This window comes from Penicillium angulare, assembly GCF_028827245.1.
Source record: "Penicillium angulare strain IBT 27051 chromosome Unknown utg000004l_segment0_segment0, whole genome shotgun sequence".
NCBI classification, from domain to species: Eukaryota; Fungi; Ascomycota; class Eurotiomycetes; order Eurotiales; family Aspergillaceae; genus Penicillium; species Penicillium angulare.
Genome location: NW_026623163.1, coordinates 2,854,249 through 2,878,375, shown reverse-complemented (window position 1 = coordinate 2,878,375; position 24,127 = coordinate 2,854,249). Strand labels below are relative to the sequence as shown.

The 24,127-nt window shown below is 47.5% G+C and overlaps 10 protein-coding genes across 10 annotated transcripts; 4 read left to right on the top strand and 6 right to left on the bottom strand.

The window, feature by feature from the left end:
- Positions 1-1,182: 1,182 nt before the first annotated feature.
- N7478_005023 (putative endoglycoceramidase) lies at positions 1,183-2,992 on the bottom strand (the record flags this gene model as incomplete). Its single annotated transcript, XM_056921237.1, has 3 exons — positions 1,183-2,211; positions 2,265-2,718; positions 2,943-2,992. The coding sequence occupies 3 exons, from the start codon at positions 2,990-2,992 to the stop codon at positions 1,183-1,185; spliced, it is 1,533 nt and encodes a 510-aa protein (XP_056779274.1).
- Positions 2,993-3,554: 562 nt separating this feature from the next.
- On the bottom strand, positions 3,555-4,300 carry N7478_005022 (uncharacterized protein; the record flags this gene model as incomplete). Its single annotated transcript, XM_056921236.1, has 2 exons — positions 3,555-4,085; positions 4,229-4,300. 2 exons carry the CDS (start codon positions 4,298-4,300, stop codon positions 3,555-3,557), a joined length of 603 nt encoding a protein of 200 aa, XP_056779273.1.
- A 365-nt stretch (positions 4,301-4,665) lies between these two features.
- N7478_005021 (Major facilitator superfamily domain general substrate transporter) lies at positions 4,666-5,373 on the bottom strand (the record flags this gene model as incomplete). The annotated part of the gene is made up of 1 exon (XM_056921235.1): positions 4,666-5,373. One exon carries the CDS (start codon positions 5,371-5,373, stop codon positions 4,666-4,668), a length of 708 nt encoding a protein of 235 aa, XP_056779272.1.
- Positions 5,374-5,635: 262 nt separating this feature from the next.
- On the top strand, positions 5,636-6,662 carry N7478_005020 (uncharacterized protein; the record flags this gene model as incomplete). The annotated part of the gene is made up of 2 exons (XM_056921234.1): positions 5,636-6,058; positions 6,126-6,662. 2 exons carry the CDS (start codon positions 5,636-5,638, stop codon positions 6,660-6,662), a joined length of 960 nt encoding a protein of 319 aa, XP_056779271.1.
- Positions 6,663-8,538: 1,876 nt separating this feature from the next.
- ptcG (type 2C protein phosphatase PTC1) lies at positions 8,539-10,509 on the bottom strand (the record flags this gene model as incomplete). Its single annotated transcript, XM_056921233.1, has 2 exons — positions 8,539-8,976; positions 9,043-10,509. 2 exons carry the CDS (start codon positions 10,507-10,509, stop codon positions 8,539-8,541), a joined length of 1,905 nt encoding a protein of 634 aa, XP_056779270.1.
- A 1,096-nt stretch (positions 10,510-11,605) lies between these two features.
- N7478_005018 (PPIL2 family peptidylprolyl isomerase) lies at positions 11,606-13,468 on the bottom strand (the record flags this gene model as incomplete). The annotated part of the gene is made up of 3 exons (XM_056921232.1): positions 11,606-13,294; positions 13,380-13,396; positions 13,459-13,468. The coding sequence occupies 3 exons, from the start codon at positions 13,466-13,468 to the stop codon at positions 11,606-11,608; spliced, it is 1,716 nt and encodes a 571-aa protein (XP_056779269.1).
- Positions 13,469-13,837: 369 nt separating this feature from the next.
- Positions 13,838-16,150, top strand: N7478_005017 (DEAD/DEAH box helicase; the record flags this gene model as incomplete). The annotated part of the gene is made up of 3 exons (XM_056921231.1): positions 13,838-14,794; positions 14,851-15,266; positions 15,322-16,150. The coding sequence occupies 3 exons, from the start codon at positions 13,838-13,840 to the stop codon at positions 16,148-16,150; spliced, it is 2,202 nt and encodes a 733-aa protein (XP_056779268.1).
- Positions 16,151-16,620: 470 nt separating this feature from the next.
- On the top strand, positions 16,621-18,775 carry N7478_005016 (mRNA decapping enhancer EDC3; the record flags this gene model as incomplete). The annotated part of the gene is made up of 3 exons (XM_056921230.1): positions 16,621-16,735; positions 16,797-18,470; positions 18,528-18,775. 3 exons carry the CDS (start codon positions 16,621-16,623, stop codon positions 18,773-18,775), a joined length of 2,037 nt encoding a protein of 678 aa, XP_056779267.1.
- Positions 18,776-19,193: 418 nt separating this feature from the next.
- Positions 19,194-20,138, bottom strand: N7478_005015 (ESCRT-III subunit protein DID4; the record flags this gene model as incomplete). The annotated part of the gene is made up of 5 exons (XM_056921229.1): positions 19,194-19,325; positions 19,390-19,650; positions 19,722-19,782; positions 19,861-20,075; positions 20,133-20,138. The coding sequence occupies 5 exons, from the start codon at positions 20,136-20,138 to the stop codon at positions 19,194-19,196; spliced, it is 675 nt and encodes a 224-aa protein (XP_056779266.1).
- A 290-nt stretch (positions 20,139-20,428) lies between these two features.
- On the top strand, positions 20,429-23,415 carry N7478_005014 (mitofusin; the record flags this gene model as incomplete). The annotated part of the gene is made up of 4 exons (XM_056921228.1): positions 20,429-20,741; positions 20,818-20,866; positions 20,930-22,995; positions 23,054-23,415. The coding sequence occupies 4 exons, from the start codon at positions 20,429-20,431 to the stop codon at positions 23,413-23,415; spliced, it is 2,790 nt and encodes a 929-aa protein (XP_056779265.1).
- Between the last annotated feature and the right edge of the window lie 712 nt (positions 23,416-24,127).

Below are 24,127 nucleotides of genomic sequence, written 5' to 3'. Positions count from 1 at the left end.
GCTAAACTGAATTTTGTGCAAGATAACGTACATATAGTTATGACAAATTTAGCTTTTGGAATCTTGCATACTTTTCGTATCTTGCTGCATAAGATTGGAAGCCATGATTCAAATTTTAGCTAACAATGCTTTCAAACTTATAGGATGAGACCAAGACACTTGATTCTTCGCGATGATTGGGGATGCAGCCGACGATCTTTGCGATACTTGCTGGCAGTCAGCTGCTGCAAGCAATGCGGGTTTCGAGAACTTGTGTGGCGGCCAAATGTTTATGAAGGATAACTGGAATGTGATTGTTCGAGGTAGCGATTGTTAATTGCCCAAGCACTTGAGTTGAATTAGGGCTAGTCTTATGTGTGAAATAAGAGAGATTTTCGACTAGGTTATGGAGCAGTTGATCAAACTAGTACATTAATTGATATTCATTACCTGAGATATCTAGTTTACAAGACACTCAACATATGTAGAAGCGATTTCATTGTCAATGGAACGATACCAGCCACCTGCAAGTCAACCAAAAATAACTTGTCATTACCTAAGGCCACGCGATAGAGTTTGGGTGAATACCCATTCTTTGGCTATACGGCCGACACTCATTCTTTTCTATCACTAAGAAAAGGAAATGCAGATTGCAGATGATTCTTTAATGCGGACCGTGCTGATGATCTTCTTTTCTACCGACTATTCGTCTATCCACCTAACTGAGCACTCAACTTGGGTTGTTGAGAGCCTTGTCATCAAACCTAGCAAGCTGCCACACCGGAAGGTGGTTCTTGTGACAGACCATGAGGTAAAATACTGTTCTCTTCTCAAATGTGAGTTTTTGACTCTTCTCCCTTTCACGATTGAGTGCTACCAATTTGAGAACCTACAGCCTACTACTATCATCCCGGTGAGGAAGTGTTGCTTCCAGCCCATTCTGGCTGTTCATCTAGAATTTTTGGTTATATTTCAACTACAGATGCCAGCTATATAGGTCCCTTTTTAATTCAACACATATTCACGGAAAAACTATAAATTTACTCAGGGTTGCCTTTGAGGCTCAATCTAGGTTGGTATCGTTGCAAAACTTCCTGCCTCAAATGGAATGATGGGCACAATGGCCTAAGTATGTACTTGCTTGTGGGTTACGTTAAGAAATACATTAATCCGAGTACTTCAAACAGGACGACTATTTTCCAATTATTTACGAGATACCGTTACATGAATATCAGTGGCGTTGTGGATGCTGTTGGAGGTGAATAAGGCCAGAGTACGGTCATCGGCTTTGTACAGCAGCAAACTGTCCTGGGGTGTGACTTGGACACTATAACCGTTGGGGAACGTGGATTGGGGCAAAATAATTTCGGTTGGAGCGTCAATACTGGGATCAGATGTGAATTCCAGCTTAAAAACGCCCGAGGATTCAGTGAACTCGAAGCTGATAGGAGTACCAGCGACAGCAGCAGGGTATGCACGACTGTAGTGTGTTGCGAGCTCAGGGTAGAGATGGCCTGTTGTTTCATTGTACAGATTCTCGTATGCCCAGCCGATCCAGGAAACCATATTTGCATCGGTCGCCGACATGGCATCCGCTAGGTCTTGCATCTGCTTATCATCGCCCATCCAGAACGTAAGCTCTGTCAGAACGCCAGTGGTTTTTAGGCGTTCGCTATCTTTGTGGCGGTTGCTAAGTGTAGCAGAAATAGATCCAAGCTGCGGTGGGCTATAGTAATGGAATGATTGCACCGACTTTGAGCCATCCCCGAGGGGAACGTTGTTGAAGCCAGACAAGACATCCAGAGTTGCACCTTCAAACCAAATAAGCGTGCCATTGTCGACAGTACGGATCTGCTTAGTTGCGCGGTTCCAAAGGCCTTCCATGGCCTTGTGGTCAGCAACACCTGGAACTAGCAGTGTCGGATCGGCCCACGTATCGCCCACCCACGGCTCATTCAATAGGTTATAGCCGACGATATTGGTTGTATCGACATACTGAGACGCCAATTCTTTCCAGTACGCCGCGAATGAATCACCCAGTCTATCGTAGTTGTTGTATAGGCGCCCAAATGCATTGCCTACCGCAACTGATGTATAGCTCAGAGACCAGTCCACAGTATCACAAATTGATTCTGGCGATGGGAAGCCATTCTGATCAACTGGAAACGGCTTCAGTTTCTGGGGAAATGGAAATCTCTCGTTACTCGAAACCCAGTCTTCCTCAACAAACCACTATAGAACCATGTTAGTATTGACAGTGTTGAAGCGCCTCTACATCTACTTACGTCAGGTGTACCATGACCACAGAACTTCTGTGACAAGCAATCTTGATGCACGTCCACCAAAACATAAATACCATGGGCCTCGGCCATCTTCGTCTGCTTTTTCATGATATCCAAAAAGGTCTCATTATACACTCCGCGCACGGGTTCTGCACCGGCCCAGGCATGGCCTAGCCGCACAATGTTCAGACCCAAATCATGTAGATTATGGACATCTTGCTCTCCAAACGACGAGACTCCAGGCACCCATTCCAGCGGTCGATACCACGGTGCCTCCTTCATTACAACATTTGTTCCATGAAAGAACCGCGTGCGTCCGAATTCATCCACGATCTGATGCTTGTCTTGGTCTACCTGGCTAATACGCGCCATGCCTGGATGAGCCTTGTACCAAACTTTGGCATCCTGAGCCAGCACATCTGCCAGCAATGTGCTCAAAAACCATACCAGCGATGCACTAGTAAGAGAAATAGACTTGGTCTGCATTTCAATGATAAGTACAAGTTAATCTCACCGGAGAGATGAGAAAGAAAAGACGACTCAGAGAGGTAGAGGAAGTTCAGACGGTTCTGAGTATTGAAGCAACAACATTAAGTATGCATGCAGAGTGATCATTTATACATAAGCGATGTTACATCTGAGGGCTGATAAATTACCTGTATAAGCTAGTATCGATCTTACCTGCCTACATAGTTGATCAAAGTCTCCGTCTCTCCGATTAAGAACCCCATTATAGAACTAATGGCAGTTGGCGGACGTCTAATCATTCAAAGTTGCTTTACAGGGATGGCGTCAACCCATTAAAGAGCGATGGTGACTCCAGTGGTAATCTTGATCCATACTGGTCGTTGACATCTATTTCATAACTTTGGCCGATCATCGAGACTAGTGAAAAAACACATGCTCCACAGGCATAAAGAAACGGCACCAGTCAGTATAAAATCCGTCTAATCCTGTATTAGAAAAATATACGTAATGTCTAACCCGTTGGGAAAGGATCGCCTTGAACCTTGGCATCGGAGCTTGAATGCATGCCGATGGTATTTGTAGTCGCCAGTCTATACCTATTTCCAATCAGAATACATCATAAGAGTATACTGGTAGCTGAAGTGTGATTTTGTCTCTACCGAGGCTTACGGCTATCATGTGCAGTAGGAGATGTCAATCAACCTAAAAATCCATTGAAGTGCTGTATCCTGAGGTTTTTGTGTTTCCGCAACTGCATTAAAGAGCGCTAAGCCAGATTTGCAAGTGGAAACCTAATATATTACTATGTGACTGACATCTTCCGCCTCAAGACTGTTTCTGCTTAACTGAGCGCCATTCAATAAGAAGACTTCCCGCCATTGTAGTATATGCCAACGCAACACACAGGTACCAAGTACTAGTCAAGCTCCGATCAATACCACTCAAGACTGTCTCCCAATGCTGCATAGGAACCCCATTCTTAATGTCGCCAAGGCCGTTCTCCTCGATGTATTTTGGTGTCAGCCCTGGTATAACCTCTTGTAAACTCTCTGACAACTCAGTTGTAAAAATTACCTGCGCAATAGCAATGAATACTGCTGGGCCAAGATGTTGCCCAAAGAAAATAACCCCAATCCCGAGGTTCACATCTTCAGTGCTCAGCGTTGTTTGAACAGCTGCTTGGGAGCCTTGAAATCCAATACCCCCGCTGAAGCCAGCAAATCCTGAATATATGATTATTTGAACCAGAGTTGTGTCTGGATCATAGGTTGTCATTGAACCTGCTGCAATTGGCATGCATATTGAGGCGAAGATCATGAACGGTGCATAGTAGCCGAATGTAGTAGTACCTATGCCCTGGAGAAAGAGTCCAAGCATCATTCCAACTAGAATAGGGATCATCATGTAGCCACTCTCACTTGGCGAATGCAATGGTATTAAGTTTAGCTTTAGTCCCTTTTTTGTGATTTTCGGGATACATTTTTGCTAGAGGGTCTTACCTTGCCACGAACCACTTGGTAATATGTCGGTAAGTACCACTCTAAGACATTCGTCATCGAGTTAGTAGACATTGTGAAAATGAATCCTGCAATTACATTTCGGTTTTTGATTATGCGGGGAGGGAGAACTGCTGAATCTCCACGGCGGCCTTGATTGAAGATGAACACAGCGAGTAGCACGGCAAACACAACAAATCATCCGATTACATTCCCATCCGACCATGGGTATTTTGTGCCTGCCCATGATAATGCAACAAAAAGACATGTCAATGATGGAATCAGCAAGCAGTTGCTGACGAGATCAAGCTCTTTGATTTTCTGCGCCATGGTCAGACCCTCCCCGGAGTGACTTATTGGGTCCGAGAAAAGAAACATAATGGCCGCTAGAGACAAAGCACCAATGGGAAGATTGATCCTTCATATGCAAAGGTTTAGGATTAGTATGCACTAATAGTAGTTTCTATATATAATCTGTTGACAGGAGTTGAATACCAGAAACACCATCTCCACCCCAAAGACTGCGTCAATGCACCTCCGGCTATTGGAGCCGCAATGATAGCGAGCGACTCTACGCAGGCCTTCAACCCCGCAAATACCGGTCGCCTATTTAAGGGTGAGGTCTGCACAAGAACTGCAAAGCAGCCAGCCATCTCCCCCGCGAATCCTACGCCCGTTACTGCTCTCCCGACAACGAACATTGCTGATGAGGCTGCCGTAGCACAGAGCACAGAGCCGATAAGAAAGATAGCATTGCTTAGTAGAAAGATTGATTTGATGGGGAAAGGCTTATACAGCTTCGCAAATCCAAACTGAAACGCACAGCTGCATAGCCGAAATGCAGACGAGTACCATCCTACATCTGCGACGGTGTGGAAGTGGTCTGTGATGCTTGGTACAGCTGTAGCGACTATATTGGCGTCTAATCCTCCAAGTATGAGGATCATGCAAAGTGCAAGGACTATACACCAGAACTTAGTACCCGTTGGGTAGTTGGGCTCTGCATTAGTGACGGATTCAACATTGAGAGGCTCTATTGTTTGTGCCGAGGTTGCTGTGGTGGATTGTTGGTGTCGCTGATCAGGCAAAGCGCTTAACGTAACGTTCTCTGGGGCTATAGCTTCCGTTGTTGTAGATGTCGTTGTCATTTTGAAACAATTCGTTTATTAATAGCATAATGTCAAAGAGAAATTCATTCAGCTAGCCTCAGAAGTTGGCATTATTGTGCATGCCACGTGCGGGGTCAATCTCCCCATTTTATCCCTTCTCTCCTACACTCACTACTCTTCCTTCCTTAATGCCCATCATATCGACTGCGTCCTAGACTAGTCCTTTTCTTTACCTCTCTGTATATGTACGATTTGAAAGAAAAGGATTACCGGCCTATCGAATATATTATACAATATAAAAATGCCGAATACTTCTCTTACTCCTCCTGAACTAGAATTGAAGGTGTACTGTGAAGACGAGGACTTCAGAGCGCAGGGGAAGCTGGAGCCTAACAGACGCTCTCAGACCTTGATTTACCACCTACGCGAAGAGAAGTGGTGGATCAAAGTCACATTGAAAGGATCCATCTCTTTTTTTTCTTGCAGTACCCAGCCAGGGCACATCAGATCAAAACGCGAACGACGAAATGAGTTTCAGGACTTTATCACAATGATCAATTTTCAATCACTGGTTCTTTTGGATGACACCGTGACTGAACTTATTCTGAATGAAGATGCAGAGACAGCCAATGCTACTTACATGTATCTCGAGCTAAAAGATACCAATGAGCCTAAAAGTCTCTTCAAAAATATACGATACTCTATTCGGGAGGATCCTTTGCGCGTGAGATATCCTTCAAGCCTCGAATTTCTCGTCTTTTCAAACCGTGGAGGACACCGATTTAGTACAGGAGATCGAAGTAGCCGACGGCGTGTTCCGTGTTTTCCATAAAGGCGATGAAACGCCATATATTCTGAAGGTGGTCAATCGTCCATTCTACCATCCACGAGATACGGAGGTTATCCAAGAAGAGTTGGAGAACCTTGAGCATTTTAGAGGTGTAAGAGGCCTAGTTCAGCCTGCTGGCATTGCAGTATTCAGCAACCCATACGCAACCTCCCAGGAAGGGAATCAACATATGGTCATTAAAGGTATCCTGTTAGAGTATTATAGCGGTGGCTCCCTACAATGTGTCCTGGAAGAACAGCGTGTCACTGATTTCGGCTGGGAACGTTGGGCTGTTCAAATTGGGAATGCTTTGGATACTATTCATCGCGTGAAGAAAACTCAGATGGACTTGAAGCCATCAAATATTTTTCTAGACAAAGATGGCAATGCGGTTCTCATTGGTATTAGCGGCATCGGTGGAATAACGCATAAATGGCAGGCTCCAGAAATACGGGATGAAATATCACCTTTGATCTTCCATTTCAAACACGCCGATTGAACGATATTTGGGCCTACGGAAAAGTTCTCAAAGAAATCGCGTCAAAATGCGACGAAGGCTCTTTTACGAATACTCTTAATATGGTTGCGGATCATTTGACGCAAGATGTTCCTATTCGGTGGACTCTATCTGAAGCAATTTCTCAGTTGGAGATTCGTCAAAATAGTGACTGATTCCACACCAAGCTAAACCGCTGGTTGAAGCGTCTTCGAGATTTCCCGGTACGCACACCTTCCATTTTTTCTGCCAGGGTCGCATGCTTTCTTCACGGTCTTTTCGTAGTGGCCACAATTATGGACCCTGACTCGCTATTGGCACGTTTTGAAAGCGGAATTCGTAGAATGGAAAGCGAGGTATATTCTGCAGACGATAGATATTTCTGGGTATTGCTCATCTGAATAAATTAAGTAACTTCAGCTGCGTGAAGTAGCCACTTTATATATTTGGAAGAGGATCTAATTCTCCCCCATTGCTAAGGCACCCTGTACCTCCATATACAGACTTATCACGTATCGAGTCAGCGCTTCGCTAAAATAATCTTTTAAAGCCCGCGCAAACTCGCTGGGCCAATCGACCTGCTGGCGACCGTCCACAGCTTTCCTATGCAGGAGTGGCGCGTTCTTCGCGCCTAACTCCACGATTTAGGCTAGCAGGTATGTTGGGGAAAAGCAAAATCCAGTTGCTATGCTTCAACTAATTACGTCTTTTCTATTGCGCCTCGACCCCCTACTCCACCCAAAGGCACTAACTGAAACGTGCTGAGGGGCCGCAAGCGAATTGCTGAGGCTACAGGATCCTGCCTCCATGCTGTATGGTACATTGGTTATGTATGGTGGCGTCCGGTTCTCGTGGGATCAAATCGATTATGCTGTTGTATGTTTGTGCTCTCCCACTTTTTGTGATTCGTCTCCGGCCTCTCAGGATAGGATATAGAGGTTAAATACTGTCCGTACTTTCTATGGACGAAAAAAAGAAACTCACAGAATTCCGGCTCGCAGACAAAAGAATCAATACTAAGATGTGGTTTCTAGTATAATATCCTATAATAAAGAAGCGTTTCCGGGGACCATATAAAGAAGGAAAATAGGCCTGTATTAGAATACTAGTCAGAAAAACCCACAGTGAAACATCAATATCTTTCCCTGGTCAACGCGGGAAATCAGAATCGCAGAACGTGATCAAAAGAGTGTAAGAAGTGTATTATTCAGAACTAATCGTAATGCGATGCTATATATCCGGAAGAAGCGAAAAGGGGATAATAACTCCGTGACCGTAAGGGTCATTCCTAACAGGGCGGAGGCTACAATATGTACTTTTGTATACCCCTCACAGGAGAAACGGGCCAGCAATTATTGGCAGATGAATAAAAATAGACAAATTACTCTATTAATATGTCACTGGGGCGATAAACAATCCTACATTCCGAATAAGTCATAGATACAGGATTTACCACGAAGTGATATTCAAAAAATAGATGGAAAAGAAAGATAACAGGAAAGGTCTTAATCTCGTGAACCGGATTTTGAGGGTGAAAAGTGAACAGTGAAGGCAATAAGAGAAAATTCCCAAAGAAAAAGGAATAAGCGCCAACAATAGGATATTGTAGCAGCCAGGCCTGAATCTCCTAGTTGGCGACAGCATAAACGGGATGGGTTTGCGAATCGTAAATAGCGCCGATGTGCAATGTAAATCAGACATGGCAAAAGAAAGTGGGCAAGAAACATAAACAGATATGGTAAAAACTCCAGATTCCCCACCCGGCCATTCTGCCCTTGTGAAGGATATCATGGAGACAAGAAGAGAAAAGGATATGTGCGCGTTCTATTCATCTGCTCATTTCTCCTCAAAACTGGAAAGGGCTAATTGTCTCACGCAATCAAGTAGAGTCTTGATTCGTCTTGTTTGGGCTTAAAATGTCCACAGAAGGCAAATTACTGGAAGTCTGCACAGGTTCAGCGTTTTGATCGTGGCTGCCCATTCGCTGGAGAGCTTCTTGGCCTGCCTTCTCTGCAGACTCTGGGTCATTTATCCCATGGCTAGCCATAATCTTCTGCGCATCTTCCACGATCTTGTCAGCTTCACTGACTCCGTGGGAGACATATGTGGCTGGGTCACCATCAACACCGATAGGCTCCACCTTGTTGGTGACGACATCCTTAACTCTGTTGCCATCGAGTCGAATAACCATGCAAGACAGGTTGTCGGTGCTGAATCGGGCCAGCGCATGATCAACCAGGATCTTTGAGGCCTGTTGGGCATCTTGGACATCCTTGATAAGATTGACTGCCTCCTGGTCGCTGCAAACATCCCACAACTACAGAACATGTTAGTTTCTGACGCTACAAAGGAGTAAAGTATGTGTCAAGGAGCTGAAACTTACGCCATCACAAGCAAGAATAATGAATTCGTCCGCATCAGGCTGAATAACGGTCTCCGTGGTGTACGGATGACCTGTCACCAAGTCTTTCAAGTAAGCGTCGCCCAAGGCTCTGGTGACCGCCAGCACACCATTGACGCGATTGTTGAGGATTAAGCCTCCGGCATTAGCGATACGTTTGCCTTCGTTCTCGTCACTTCCTTTATGATCGTACGACAGCCGAAGGGCCTTCCCATTACGACATAATACAATGCGAGCGTCACCCACGTTGGCCGTATACAGGACCCGCTGTCGAACAGCCTTTTCTTGAAGTTTGGGAAGTGCCTGTGTACCACCCATGGGCGTATCTTGAGTTGGCGTCTCGGTCGTATCAGTGTTGTTTGCCGCTGCTGCTGCAGGAGCAAGAGCCGCAGAACCAGTGGCCGACTGTGAGCTTGGCACGCGGTCTTCCCAGCGCAGCACGGCTGTCACGGCTGTGCAACCGCTGTTCTTGACAGGTAACTTCTCCAGCTGCTGATCCACACTTGTAAATGTTTGATCAAGAAGCTCGGGCACAGGTGCATTGGGGCTTTTCCGCATGATCTCCTCAAGAATCAAATGTAACTTCTTGCCGCACCAATCTGCAGCGAAGGTTCCAGCGTGACCGTCAAAGATAGCAAAATACCCATTGTCAGTTTCTACCACTTTTGAGACACCTCCAGACTGGGCATGATTTGGCGGGGAAGAGCCATTTACGTCGGCTGATGCACTTGGGGCCGGTGTTCCAAGAAAGTTGTATAAGTACGCATGAGTATCCTCCATTGTTCGACGGCATTTTCGATTCCTGTCTTCTGTAACTCCCACCCGGAAAGATGAGCACGCCGTTGGAACTGATTCACCCGCGGAGTTATTGAACGACCCTTGTGGGACGCTCAAGGCTGGGTCCATCTTTCCCAGCTTGTGCAGCGGGCTCTCTGAGGACTGTGGGCTAGTGCTGATAACCGAGAAATTATTACCACCACTGCTACCGTTGAGGCTCAAGGAGTTCTTGGCGTTGCTGAAAAAGCTGGCAGCCTTCGTGACAGTGCTACTGCGGCGCTTCTTGTCCTTGTCGGCAGCAGGTGCCTGATCCTCACTCTGTCTTCGGTTAAAGAATCCAGAACCAGGTGGCGAGAATCGCTTGTCCCGGGGACTGGCGTTTTCGGGCAGAAGATTCGCGTCGTTCTCAATTCCGGGGATTGGAGTTGGGTCTGTCTTGTCTTTGGGTGGGCTCGAGGAGCCACTGAACATTCTGTTCAGCAACCCACCCTGCGAAGAGAAGCTACGGCGCTGTTTTCCTGCCAGCTTGGATGTATCCTTGAGTGATACAAGGATTGAGGATTGCGAATGGGGTTGAGGGCGGTTGGCCGAGGGGAGGCGATAGCGGGTATGGGGAACTGACGTAGTGTGCCCGTTCGAGTGTGGGAACACAGGCTGAGATTCCACAAGCATTAGTACGGCGTTTAACAAGAAAGACAATGAAAGATCGCTGGAGAATACAGTATAGAATCGAAGGGGATGTGTATAAAGCAGGGTGTGGAGGAGCAATGAATGGATATATCATGATTATGGTCATGCTCAATGGGGGCGGCAGAAGAGGCGAAATGCCCTCGTCATTGTATGGGACGGGGCAAGTATAAGACGAGACAGTGAGGGGGGGCATTGTGTTGACAAGTAGACTCGAAGATAGGATGGTATGAAGCTATCTTGACGGTGCCAGGCGATAACGTTTGCCATTTAGGTTTCCAGCGCGTCCGATCATTCTGTTTCTCGATTGCGGTGACCCAACCCCACTCCACGGAACCTCCGGGGGTTACAAAGCAGATTGAAGAGAGTCTCAGGTATAACTTACATATGATTGTCAGAAGATGCGGAGATGTGGTGAGAGTGGCCAGGTGTGGGGAAGATCCAAGGGATCGATGAGGGAGGAAATGGAAGAGGGAAGTCAGTTCTGGTGATGCGATCCGGATGAGGAAAGCGATGTCCCCTAACTCCGCCCCGTTGCGCACTTGGGCGGGAGCCAAGAACGGAGGAGTGGAGCTTACTGAGCAAGATGAACTATTGGGAGTACGTCGTGGCTGCTAGTGGCTACTAGTGCCTGCTAAAAAGGATCTTGCCTAGATCTTAGTGAAAAGTTTAGCTTACACTTGATTAATGAAAAGATCTATACCCTGGGTCCTCTTCAAATGTTGGTAATGGTGTTCTATACATAAAAATAGTGGTAGTAGTAGTTAAGTCCAAGGCGGATCGGTCGATCCTTGCTGATAGTACCCCTGCATATTGGCCCTGGCATGGTTGACGTTCAAGGTTCCAACCGTTTAATTAATCAATTATTTAATTCGAGGAATCATCTAGAAGTAAGTTTTGTCCCATGTTTGCGTTTGAAACTCATTCGTCAACAACCTAATCATGGTATTAAGAATAACGATATAAGGGTAAGACAGACCATACACAATATGCCATAAATAGATTTACCCCAACCTCATAATAAGTAAACTAGACAATATGACATAGGGATAAAAGAGATGGCCATGGGGTATTTAGGATTCTACCATGAGCTGAAATCTCCAAATCCGCCCGATCCTTTCGCTTTTTTGCGTGCAGGTTCTGGGACGGGTTCTTCATCAACATACTCCACAATCTCGTCTTCTTCGCCACGGTCGGCTAGGGCGGCCTTGAGATATTTCCCAACTCCGCTAGATGCACTGTCAGCTGATTCGGCACCAAGACCACGCACGCGCTTTCCAGTCCAGGTCATCCGATCATCTTCCACCCGGCGAGCGGCCTCGTCGTCGTCATCAGGGACGTCGGTAGCGCCGCCTTTAGCATCCTCGGCACGCTTTTGGTTCAGGAAATCTTCAAATGGGTCTACAAAGATATTTACATCCTTGATGCGAATCTCCGTGGTAGGCCGGTTGTTATTTGAGTCAACTGGGCTAGTTTCCAGGGAGTTCAATGTTGTGGAAGATGGAGTCGGATCGTCGATAAGCCGACCAAAGACGGTGTGCTTGCGATCTAGGTGAGGCAAAGCTCGGTAGGCAAAGAAAAATTGACTGCTGTTGGTGTTCTTTCCTTTGTTGGCCATACTAAGTGTACCTCGTCCATCATGTTTTAGAGGCCCCTCAAACTCATCGGCGAAATATTTGCCCCAGATGCTCTCACCACCTCGTCCACTACCTGTAGGGTCACCACCTTGAATCATAAAGCCTTTTATATTGCGATGGAAGGCGACACCCTTGTAGTAGCCTTTCTTTGATAGTTGGATGAAGTTCCACACGGCTTTAGGGGCGTATTCAGGATACAACTCCAGGTTGAGGTGCCCCGCGGTGGTCACAATTCGCGCATATGCTTTGGCCTTTACCCGGCCTCGCTTTAGCATATACTCTTCCTCAGATAAAAGAGCTAGTTCCCCCGTGGTGTGGGGTGTGAGACCGGTACTTGTAAACGAGGCAGCAGCTTTACCGGTGGTGAACCGCGCAGCATTATAAGGTGTAGGCTTTGCCGGTTGGGTTGGGCCGGGCTTTCCAGCAGAAGTCAAGGCCCCTGACTTGGGATCTGCCTTCAAAGCAGAAGCATTACCTTGCTGCTGTACCCGATCGGCCCGTGCCTTTGCGACGGCCTCCTTTGCTTTCAATATCTTTGCCGAGCTCCCCAGCGCATTGGCGTTGACGCTGGCTGACGATTGTTGATCGTCCAAAATCTCGGTTTGTCCCTCCTTCAGATACTTGAAAGAGCTGAGATTGCGAGATTCGACATTTTGAGGATCTTGGAGAGTGATGATATCCTTGCGACTAAATTCTTCATCCGTAACCAGGTCGCGCCATAGTTTTCCTTTGATGTTGAGGCGTTCGACTGTGTCCCAAGAAAAGACGTTTCCTGTATTCCGTAGCGCGACAAGGTGTGTGTTGTCTGTGAGAACTTTGTAGGTCACTGGGTCGACGTAGTCACCTTCCTCATTTTTCGCGATGGTGAGCTTGATCAAGTCAGAGCTCTTCAGTGAGGATCCATCCACCGGGTTTGTTCCATGCTTTTTAATCCAAGGGAGAATATTGGTCAGGTCAAAGATGGTCCCTGTATGTGTGCAAACTGGATGCGCAAAAGGTTGAAGTGACAGGGAGCAGAAGTTGAACGGGAGGCGCTTGAATGCTGCATGAGAGCCACCTCGTTTAGCTTTCCCAACTCCAGCGCCAGCACTGGCAGAGAATGCATTGTCCGACGCCCATTCGGAGTGCGTGATCTATGTCCATATTCTTGTTAGCGTTTATTCGGAAATGCGACGGAGTAAAGGTCTGGAAGGGCAAGGCTTCGCTGGGTACGCATACGTAGAGCTTATCCGTTCCTAACAAAAGCTTCGATTAATATATGGTCATCTTTGAATATGGATAAGTAACTGAGGCATACCTTTTCCCATGATGTCTGAACCTTCAATGTGTTTCGTTGATTGCAAGTCAAAAAGATCTGGAGAATGACGCAGGTCAGACTAACCGTTTCTGGACTAGAGCCGATAACGATAGTGTTGACACCTAAGGCCCCTTATCAGGGAACACGATAGGGCGCGTCTCTCCTCCACGCGTAAAAAAAGAAACCCCGATTGATCCCAGTCATCTAGTCTGAAGCTTTTGTTTGCCAACCATCCTGCTTGGGGCAATTGTTGATGCATGTTGCCAGGAAAAGAATACAGTTTACAGACGTGATACGAAACTTGTCTATCAATCGCTTCCGCTCAAATATCTCCGCATACTCGTCGACGCCATATTCTCCCGTGTCCGGGGAAACCGCGATGTTTAAAAAGGCCGTCGATGTCCATCCCGGAGGGACGACCTCCAAGCCGCTTCAGTCCAATCTCCTTCGTGCGAATACCTCAATTTCTTCCAACAAGCCGTCCTTGCCGCCTCAATCGGTGGGTATCAAACGAAAAATCGAAATGACCAACGGTGGGGAGTCGTCGCTTGGCTCCCTCCACAGCACCGTATATTTTGATGAGAACGATTTCGACGATGACATAGATCTTGATGATATCGATGAACCCATCCCATTTATTGCACCAAAGCCAGCCAATGCGAAAGCAGAACCAGTCACTTATCCCATTATTGACTTGACATCATCAAACAACAATAGACCGCCGACAGATGTTAAATATCCCGATCTGCCAGCTATCTCTCAAGATCATGCTCCTCCATCTAGTAGCATCCAGATTCCATGGTCTTCCTCGCCCCCGTCGCACTTTCAGCCGCCCCCTAAGCCTCGGAGCTTGCCGTGGCTTAAGGAGTCCAAGGACGAACCACGCGAAGATACCAAGAAAAGCTTCATCACCCCTAAACGCTCGAAGCCTACACCACTTTGGAATAAGAGTGCGAGCGCTATCAAAGAAGAGCAGAAGGAACTTAGGCGGGAATCCAAGAAGACATCAAAGGAAGCCATGCAAGGAGCAGTGTACCCGCAATCGTCAGGCAACAAGCCACCAGTGATAGCCCTCAGTGATGAGCAAAAAGCTGTTCTTGACTCTGTTGTCGACCGCGGGAAGAGCATTTTCTTCACTGGTTCGGCCGGTACTGGTAAATCGGTTCTCATGAGAGAAATCATTAAAAAATTGCGCATTAAGTACAAACGAGAGCCGGATCGAGTGGCAGTGACGGCGTCAACAGGCTTAGCCGCTTGTAATATTGAAGGTGTCACTCTTCACAGTTTTGCTGGCATCGGATTGGGTAAAGAAGCAGTGCCAGAGTTGGTTAAAAAAGTAAGAAAGAAGTCTTTCCTCCACATTGGAAATGTATTTTTGTTGACGACTTGAAGATCAAGAAGAATCAGAAGGCCCGAAATCGTTGGCTGCGCACTAAGGTTCTTGTCGTTGACGAAGTGTCAATGGTTGATGGGGATCTTTTCGATAAATTGGAAGAAATTGCTCGGCGCATCCGGAACAATGGTCGTCCATTCGGAGGAATTCAGCTTGTCGTCACTGGTGACTTCTTTCAGCTGCCCCCTGTGCCAGAAGGAGGCAGGGAAGCGAAGTTTGCTTTTTCTGCAGCCACCTGGAATACTACAATCCAACACACCATTCTCTTGACCCATGTCTTCCGTCAGCGTGACCCCGAATTTGCAGCAATGTTGAATGAGATGCGACTGGGACAAATTAGTCCGTCGACTATTGAAGCTTTCCGAAAGCTCTCCCGGCCATTGAATTTCCACGATGAGCTGGATGCCACTGAATTGTAAGATTTCTAACTTTCAAAGAGTCTTGGATCTGAACTGACCTTTCCAAATTAGATTCCCTACCCGGAATGAGGTCGAAAATGCTAATTCTGCTCGAATGTCCCGGCTTTCTGGTGAAATGATGACGTTTAAAGCTGTCGATAGCGGAACGATCACAGATCAGCAGTACCGTGAGAAGTTGTTATCGAATTGCATGGCTCCGCCGCTTATAAATCTAAAGAAGGGTGCGCAAGTCATGCTGATCAAAAACATGGAAGACACGCTGGTGAATGGTTCCATTGGTCGGGTAGTAGCATTCATGGATGAGGCAAAATTCGATTGGTATCGTACCAATGAGGGCGAAGTACAAGCAAATGAAGACGGCGAGATGAGTGACGAAGACAGCGTATCTCGGGCTCGACAGAAGCTCAAAGCCATGGTTCACAAAGAAGACGGAGCTCCAGGAGGGAGGAAATGGCCCCTTGTGTGCTTCGTCCAACCGGACGGCACAGAAAGACATCTACTGTGTCAACCAGAAGCGTGGAAGATTGAGCTTCCCAATGGGGAGATTCAAGCCCAAAGACAACAGGTTCCCTTGATTCTGGCATGGGCCCTGTCCATTCACAAGGCTCAAGGCCAAACCTTACAACGAGTGAAAGTCGACCTAGGTCGGGTATTTGAGAAGGGCCAAGCCTACGTGGCTCTTAGTCGAGCAACTTCCCAGGAAGGATTACAAGTCAGTCGTTTTGAACCTCGGAAGGTAATGGTGCATCACAAAGTTATAGATTTTTACAAAAAACTTGTATCTATCGACGATGTACTGGGGCCGAGAAAGAAGGCCAAGGTTTCCAATCCTTCGAAGCCAGCGGACGATTTTGAAGATGACTGCTTTGATGCTATATAAACCACTTGACTTTGGACTTATTTGATATGATTTTAAACTTTGTCTTCATGTTATTCATGTATGTATCCACCATAGCGATATCCATGTTTGCAGTCATTCAATCAATCAACCCTTTAATTCCAGATAGTAGTACACTTCTTGTTCTAGGTCGAATGCGCAAAATACGGTTCGAGTAACTATCATCATACAAAGAACAAGTGGCCTATAGATTTGAAGAAAGCAACGTCCAAGGTATGTGTGCGGACTTGCTTCTTAGCTTATACATGTCATGCAGCCCTAACCTACATGTATGATTCCCCACTTTACTTATCGATAAGCCACCGCCACACGTGATCGCCTCGGTCCTCGAAGCTGCCTGAGCTTTCTTTCTCCAACTACGACACACCCCTCCCTTTGTTCACACACACCGTCAGATTGATCCGTCAAATGTTTCAATTGTGATCGCATGAGAATTGTGGCATTCCGTGAATATGGCGACTGAGTTCATTGGTTACGACGTGCTCGTAAGCCTAAAGCCACCGCTCAGCGGAAAGCTCCTGGGCCAGGTTGCTAATGTCGTTGGGCAAAACTTATTTCTGAAAGATGGTAAGCCCTCAGTCTAGGATGTGGATTTCATTAGAAACCCCGCTCATGGTATATTCTTCAGTCACCTGTCTTTGGAACAACCAAAAACTCCCCACTTTCTCTTTAGATGCCAGCATGATCGCCGACCTCTCCCTGCAATCGAACAAAACAGCTCCTCTACAGCGACAGGCTTCGTCGCAAGCTACCCCTAAGGTCCAATCCGCTCAACCTCAACCCCAACCTCCTCCACAGCAGACCTTTGTCGACCCGGCCATCCTTAGTTACTCTAAACCTCCTACCAAACCCACCAACCTACCAGCACAATCTCACCCGGCTCCACTTAGCACGAGCCAGCCGTCTGCGCCAGTCGGTGCATCGTTGTCTGAGCCCTTCAGCAGCCTTGAGTTGAATGCTGATACGGGTAATGGTGAAGCGCAGAGTCACTCATTCGGGCAATTTCAGGCGGCCCAAAATTCGGCCCTAAGCAAACAGGCCTCGACTAAGCGCAGCAAACGTGGCAAAGAAGGCGGGTCCGTAGGCAAGCATGGAATCACAGCGAGCACGAACCCAAACAGCAAGGGCTGGCGTCAAACTGCCTTCGTAGAGCCAGTAGGTGCTGCGGTGCAGACATCACCTGAGCACCATGCACAACAACCTGGCGGAAAGATTCGCAAGAAGAAGACACGCCGCGCATATGCTGAGGATCCTAGCGGCTGGGCTACCGAAGACGCAACCGACATTCAAGAGCTTGGCGAGTTCGATTTCGCTAGCAACCTCTCAAAATTCGATAAGCGACGGGTGTTTGAAGAAATTCGCAACGACGACACTACAGCAGACGAGGCCCGCTTGGTGAGCTTCAATCGGCTCCCCAAACCCGGGACCAATGGCGGCAAAAACCTTCACTGGTCGGAAAATGTGCTCGACAGCCCGCAGAATAGTGATACCGGTGAAGATATCGAGCAAATTAGTGATGCCAGACATAGCAGTGAGAATATCTCTGGACGTGACAGGTCCAGGGTCTCTGCGCGGATACAGCCATCTCGCAAAAGCAGTGGCATCATGGGACAACCTATGATATCAAATATCCATGCCCTTGGTCGCACCCAATTGAATACATCTCGCACTACAAGCCCTCACCCAGGCCGCTCATCCGTGTCCCCCATGGTGGGCTCTAATGCACCTGGTGGATCTTTGCGATTGACGACTACGAACCGTAGCTGCCCAACCGTGAGCCCGTTGCAGACGTTAGAGGTTGAGCAAATTGCTGTGGCGGAGTTTGGCCTGAGTGAAGATATCATTACAGAGAATGCAGGTCGAGGGATTGCGGAAGCAGCGGTTGCTCTGTTATCTAGTGACGCGGCCGCACCGACTATGCTTATTGTGACGGGTAACCACCGCACGGGAGCTAGAGCTATCTCTGCTGCACGTCATCTACGCAATCGTGGTCACCGAGTCACTGTATGCCTTCTGGGCCTCGAACATGAGGCCGAGTTACTGGAGAACTGCCGAAAGCAGCTGGATATCTTCCGGAAAATAGGCGGTCGTGTATTAAAATGGGAGGAGCTATCAACTCGTCTGTCTTCTGCCGACCTATCTCCCGACGTGGTTATCGATGCCTTATTTGGCATGCATCTTGCTTTCGATGACCTCCGAACTGATGACCAGGGGGTCGCATTTGAGATGATTTCATGGGTGAATAGAAGCAGCGTGGAGGTTCTCTCGGTTGACATTCCATCAGGCATGTCAGCTTCAAGCGGTAAGTTTTCCAGCCAATCCCCTTTCTCGAATTTATAGCTAACAGGCTGGGTATCAGGTGACGTTACCACCGTTGACGGCGGTCGACTTTGTGTCAATGGTTCATCGGTTGTCTGTCTTGGTGCCCCAAAAACTGGAATCCTCAATGCTCTAGTCTCCGGTGAGGGCCACTCGTGGAATGTTAGTGTTGCAGATATCGGGATCCCACAGATTGTATGGCGAAAGTACGGTACTCGTCGTCGACATGGTATTGATTTTGGCAATCGCTGGGTGGTGCCGTTGAGATACCAGCCTCCAATCGCCTAGATGGATGTCGGCTGTTCACCACTTATCAATAATATACCCCTCGAGACGATTCCATTACGAAGAAAAAAAAAGGCTGGGTAGAAACGACACGTACATTTATCATTAGCGCCTGCGTGAGTTCTATTTCTTCTTATTTGATATAAATCCATAGCTTCGAAGTCCAATCAGTGCATTCATAAACATGATCAAACTATTTGATTTATAATTCAGACAACCTCCAGATGTAATCGAAGGTATTTAGGCAGCAATCGTCTGTGAACATAATTCCATGATACGCTAAAGTATACCCAGGCAACTAAGAAAATAACGCAGGGGCCTTTATCCAAAAAGAAATACAGGCCGCAACATAAAAACATGAGTAGGATATCAATATGGCACGGTAGAGGGAAAGACAGCAGGTAATGCGAAAAGGTCATGATTATCGTCGAAGACTGTCCAGGCGTGCTTGAAGATCATCGTCATCATCTGCATGGCCTCCGCCACCAACAGCTTGAGCAACTCGGGTTTCCCCAACCGTCTCTTTTTGTATGTCGGACGGAGTCTCGCCGAGCTAGTTATCAGGTCGGTTAGTATATATGTAGTTCTGTGAGTAGTTCGAGACAAGTAACACATACCGACTGGCCCAGGTCAACACCGATCTCGTCCAGAACTTCCTTCACAATGTCCTCGCCTTCTTCTTCTTCGCCTTCCATTCCTGTAGCTTCATCAATGGCATCGTCCATCATCTCTTGTCGTTCATCCATGACTTCGTTCTCTCGTTCGAATTCCATGGCAATGCGCTGTAATGCCGGGAGGTTCATCTGTCGGTTCATACTACCCAGTAGCATTGTAGCCCCCTTCATCGACTGCATCATTTGCTCGTTGCTTCGAACCGTCTTTAAAACCCAGCTGTTAGTATGATTGAGACCCTTGTGGAGGGGGTGGGGCGTTGCCGATCTTGTCGTACCTGAATGCGCAAGGAAATCGCCTGCAATTGAGTGCGCATCTGATAAAACTTCTGAATGTAGCTGTTTCCCAACTTGTCAGCGCAGTCCTGAAGGATTTGACTTCTCAGATGATGAAGGGGGCTTCGTAGCACTACTTACCGTCGTGTCCGAACCAAATCCTTCGCTTGAATCTTGCATGCGCCGACCTGGCCGTTCTTGGCACTCTTCTTGATGTCCTGCACCAATTTCTTCTCTTGGTTCTCTAGTTTCGTTCGTTCTCGGTCCAGCTCACGTTGTGTTCGGTCCAAGGCACGTTGGTGTTTGCGCAGACGCTCCGCAGGCGTCATGCGCTTGCCGAATGCCCATTCAACAATCTAGCAAGTGGGTTGTAAGTCAAAGATATGTGATCAAAAGATGTGACAACCACATACATTCATGGTGAGGGTTAGTAAATCGACCTCTGGGGTAGTTGTTTGGCAAAGAATGCAGCACTTGAGGGCGAGGGGAAGCCTGTGTTGTCCTCTCTCAGGCACTAACGCTCGGTGACATCAACCATGTAAGATACGGTTCACGATAACGGGCGTAAGTTACGGGTCACATGCACGCTCTAACCCTTTTGAGCACGAACGTCACCTAACCATTGGAAATCGACTTGTTCCGTGGATTTTCTTGATTTTCAAACAAACAAACCCCCTCGAATGGCTCTCCATCACACCCTTTTTTCGTCATGAGTCAGGAGTATTTCCCCGGCGAGGGATCTTCACGGTCCGCCTCGTCTCGTTTTTCTGGTGAAGAAGAAGAACGGAATCCTTTCTTTGCCCAACCCCCACCGGCCTACATGACTGTCGGTAATGGGTCGACGTCGGACAACGCAACCGCGCTTATGACTTCGTTAGCCAACGATTCGGGCTATGGAGGTAGTATCGCAGATGGTGGTGCTACAAATGAGGGCTCGAGTGCCGCTTGGCGTGCTGGTCTGCTGGAAGACCGACCAACTCCGGCGCATACTCCAACGCGCCCGGGCGAGTACAACCCCGCTGGTAAGTGGTGAGAGAGCAGTTGAATGAGGCGGTTTAAGAAGATGACTCGCTAACAAGCTTTCTTCACGCCCAACAGCTGAACATGAGAAACAAATCGTCGCGAACCATGTCCATCAACTTCTGTAGTACGTCTATTATATCTATATCTATTTTGGTAATATTCGGCATGCTAATAAAATTTCTTGCAGCAACTCAAACCGGACCAAGCTTGGTCGTGCGATTTCCCGGACTATTGAAACATTGAAGGAACTCCAGGATATGAATCGCCAGTGGCCCGCCCATTATCCCTCCGTACAAAATGCGCAAAGCACCCCTCCGTCGCCTTCAGAGCGTCCACACTTGCACACGGCACAATCCGACTTTGGTATGGATGATGCTCGACCGACATCTCCCCCTCGACCTGAATTAAAGCGCGCCACAACTACGACGAATGGAGAGGATCTTGGTGAATCAAGCACCGCTGCTGAGCGCCGTCCAGCGCCTGAGCCAAGACTGATGACCCCGCAAATCGCCCAAGAGTTCTCGATCCTCAAGCTTGATCTCAAATTGGGGGCTTTATCACAGGCGGAACTAGTGCATTCGTTAGAGAAGGCCTCGATAGCCTCGTTGCTCGATGGAAGAATCAGTCAGAGTGTAAAGCATCTTCTTTCGTTACGAGATCGAATTGAAGATACGGCAAGTAAGGTGTTGATCACCGGTGATCTAAATGCCGGAAAGTCGACATTTTGCAACGCCCTGCTCAGACGAAAGGTTCTGCCGGAGGATCAACAGCCTTGCACGAGCATTTTCTGTGAGGTCCTTGATGCTCGTGAGAACAGTGGAATCGAGGAGGTTCATGCAGTGCACAAAGATATCCCGTACAACCGCAATGATGAAAGTACCTATGATGTTTACCCCATGAGCAAGCTCGAGGATCTTGTCGTCGACAACTTGAAATACATGCAGTGCAAGGTTTATGTCAAGGACGTGCGGTCGATTGATGAGTCCTTACTCAACAACGGTGTTGTTGATATTGCTTTGATTGACGCACCCGGCTTGAATTCAGATTCTTTGAAGACAACTGCTGTATTTGCACGTCAGGAAGAAATTGATGTTGTTGTTTTTGTGGTTTCCGCCGCCAATCACTTCACCCTCTCCGCAAAGGAATTCATTCTCAATGCCGCCCATGAGAAAGCCTACATCTTCATGGTGGTGAACGGATTTGACCAAATTCGCGACAAGCAACGTTGTGAACGCATGATTCTGGATCAAGTAGGCAAGCTCAGCCCTCGCACATACAAAGAGGCCGCAGAGCTAGTACACTTTGTTTCAAGCAATGCTATCCCTGTTGCTCCTCCAGGGTCTTTATCACAGTCTGGTTCTGGCGGAGGAGGTGATGGCTCGGACCCTCATGATGATGACGATGATGACAAGGCCGGCAAGGGTAAGGGCAAGGAAAAGGAACAGGAGAAGATTCAGGATTTCGAAAACTTGGAAGGAGCTTTGCGACGCTTTGTTCTTGAGAAACGATCTCGCTCCAAGCTTGCCCCCGCTCGAACTTACCTTCTGAATCTCCTTGCCGACCTCAACTCGCTTGCTACCGTCAACCGTGACGTTGCCCAGTCTGAACTCACTCGGGTTACAAATGAACTAGCCGAGCTTGAACCCGCATACGAGAATGGCAAAAGGCAGAAGGGTGAGCTAACAGAAGGTGTGGATAGAGCTATTGACGAATCATGTGATGATGTCTATAATCACACACGCTCCAGCCTCTCTGATACAATCTCTCGGGTGTCTGAAGCAGATTTAGGCGTGGAGTATCCTGGTCTCTTTGGCGCATTCCAATACGCCGAAGACCTCAAACTCGCAATGCTTGATCAAATCTCCTCTGCTGTTACAGACTGTGAAGACTACGCTAGGGAGACGACCGTCAAGGGAGTTGGTTTCATTCAAAATATCGGTCTGCTGCATGTCGGTGAAGACAAGTTCAGTCCACTCAACTTCCGTGGAGACTTGATGTTCCGACGAGGTCGCCGTCATGCCTTAGGCCGGCAGGTACATACTGAAGTCGAGCTATGGGACTTCTTTGATGTGGCTGGCCTATGGGAGCGCCAGGAGAAGGTAGCGGGCACAGGTATGGCAATGACTGCAGTCACCGTGCTAGGAGGCAGAGTCTTCGGTGGTTTCAGTTGGGTCGACAGTGCATTGAGCACGGTCAAGGTTCTTGGTCCGAACAACGTCCGCCGGCTATTCCTTCCCAGCGTTCTTACAGCTGGTGAGTATCCATTCCTAAGATCACACTTCTTGGTTTATGCTAACTGATTATTCTACAGCCGTTTTGACTGCCGCTTATGTCCTGTCTTCTATCCCGACAACCTTGCCTCCGCGGATCTCTAAAAAGATTTCAGCGGCACTTGCAGAGATGGATTATGTTCATTCAAACTCAACCCGTATCTCAGCCGAAGTCCGGCGTATCCTCCGTTTACCTGCCAAAAATCTGCAGACATGCCTCTCTCAAGACATCGAAGACCTTGGTCGTCGCAAGCAGGAAGTCGCCAAGGTCAAGCAGGAGAGCGAGGTTGCTACCAAGTACTTCTCGAACTTGTTCCGTGATAGCACTGAGAACCGCCGCTCTGTCGAGGATCTCGATTTAGATGGCCCACTCCCTGGTGGCATGGGTGCCTTCAACCTTTAAGCAAGACTTATTTTATGTACCAACAGTCTACAGTTTTCTTTCTCTGCCTCATCTTCTCTATCCTTTATCTCTCCTTTTTCCTGTCTGTAACCTCAAGGTGTACAGCTTTTTCCTTGGGCTCTTTCGCCTCTTTCTTCGATATCCCTTCTCATGTGCTTTTCTCCTTGCATGCTGCACTCCTCCTCAAAAAAAAATTACATGGTGTAACATGGCTTTTTTTCTTTACTCTTATTACATGGCGTGATGGTGTACATCGGAGTCATTCCAAGTTAGCCCAAGATTCCCATCTGAATTGAAATTATGATTCTGTTTTTCCTATCTTAATTACCAAAGAGCTTCTATATTCCTGTGCTAGGTATCATAAATCTAGTTGAACATCATACCCGTGGCTGCATAAGGTTGGCTACCTGGTAAGTTTTCTGTTCTTATTTTCAAGCAGGCACTAGGGAATCAGCTGTAGGCAGATGCCCAGTAAGACAATGGGTAGGAGAATGTGTAGCAGGTAAGTACTATCCTCGACAGATAAGTGCATAAGTAGGCACCTGCAGGTAGTACCTGCCATGCTTCAAATGTTGTGTTCCAGGTACTATTACGCATGCCTCGGGCTGCCTTCTTTTTGAGGAGTACTACAACCTTGGAAGCTGTTTGCACATGTCCACCTGTCATCTACCATATATTCAGAGCTGAATATTTCTGTCTCTCTTGACTTCTC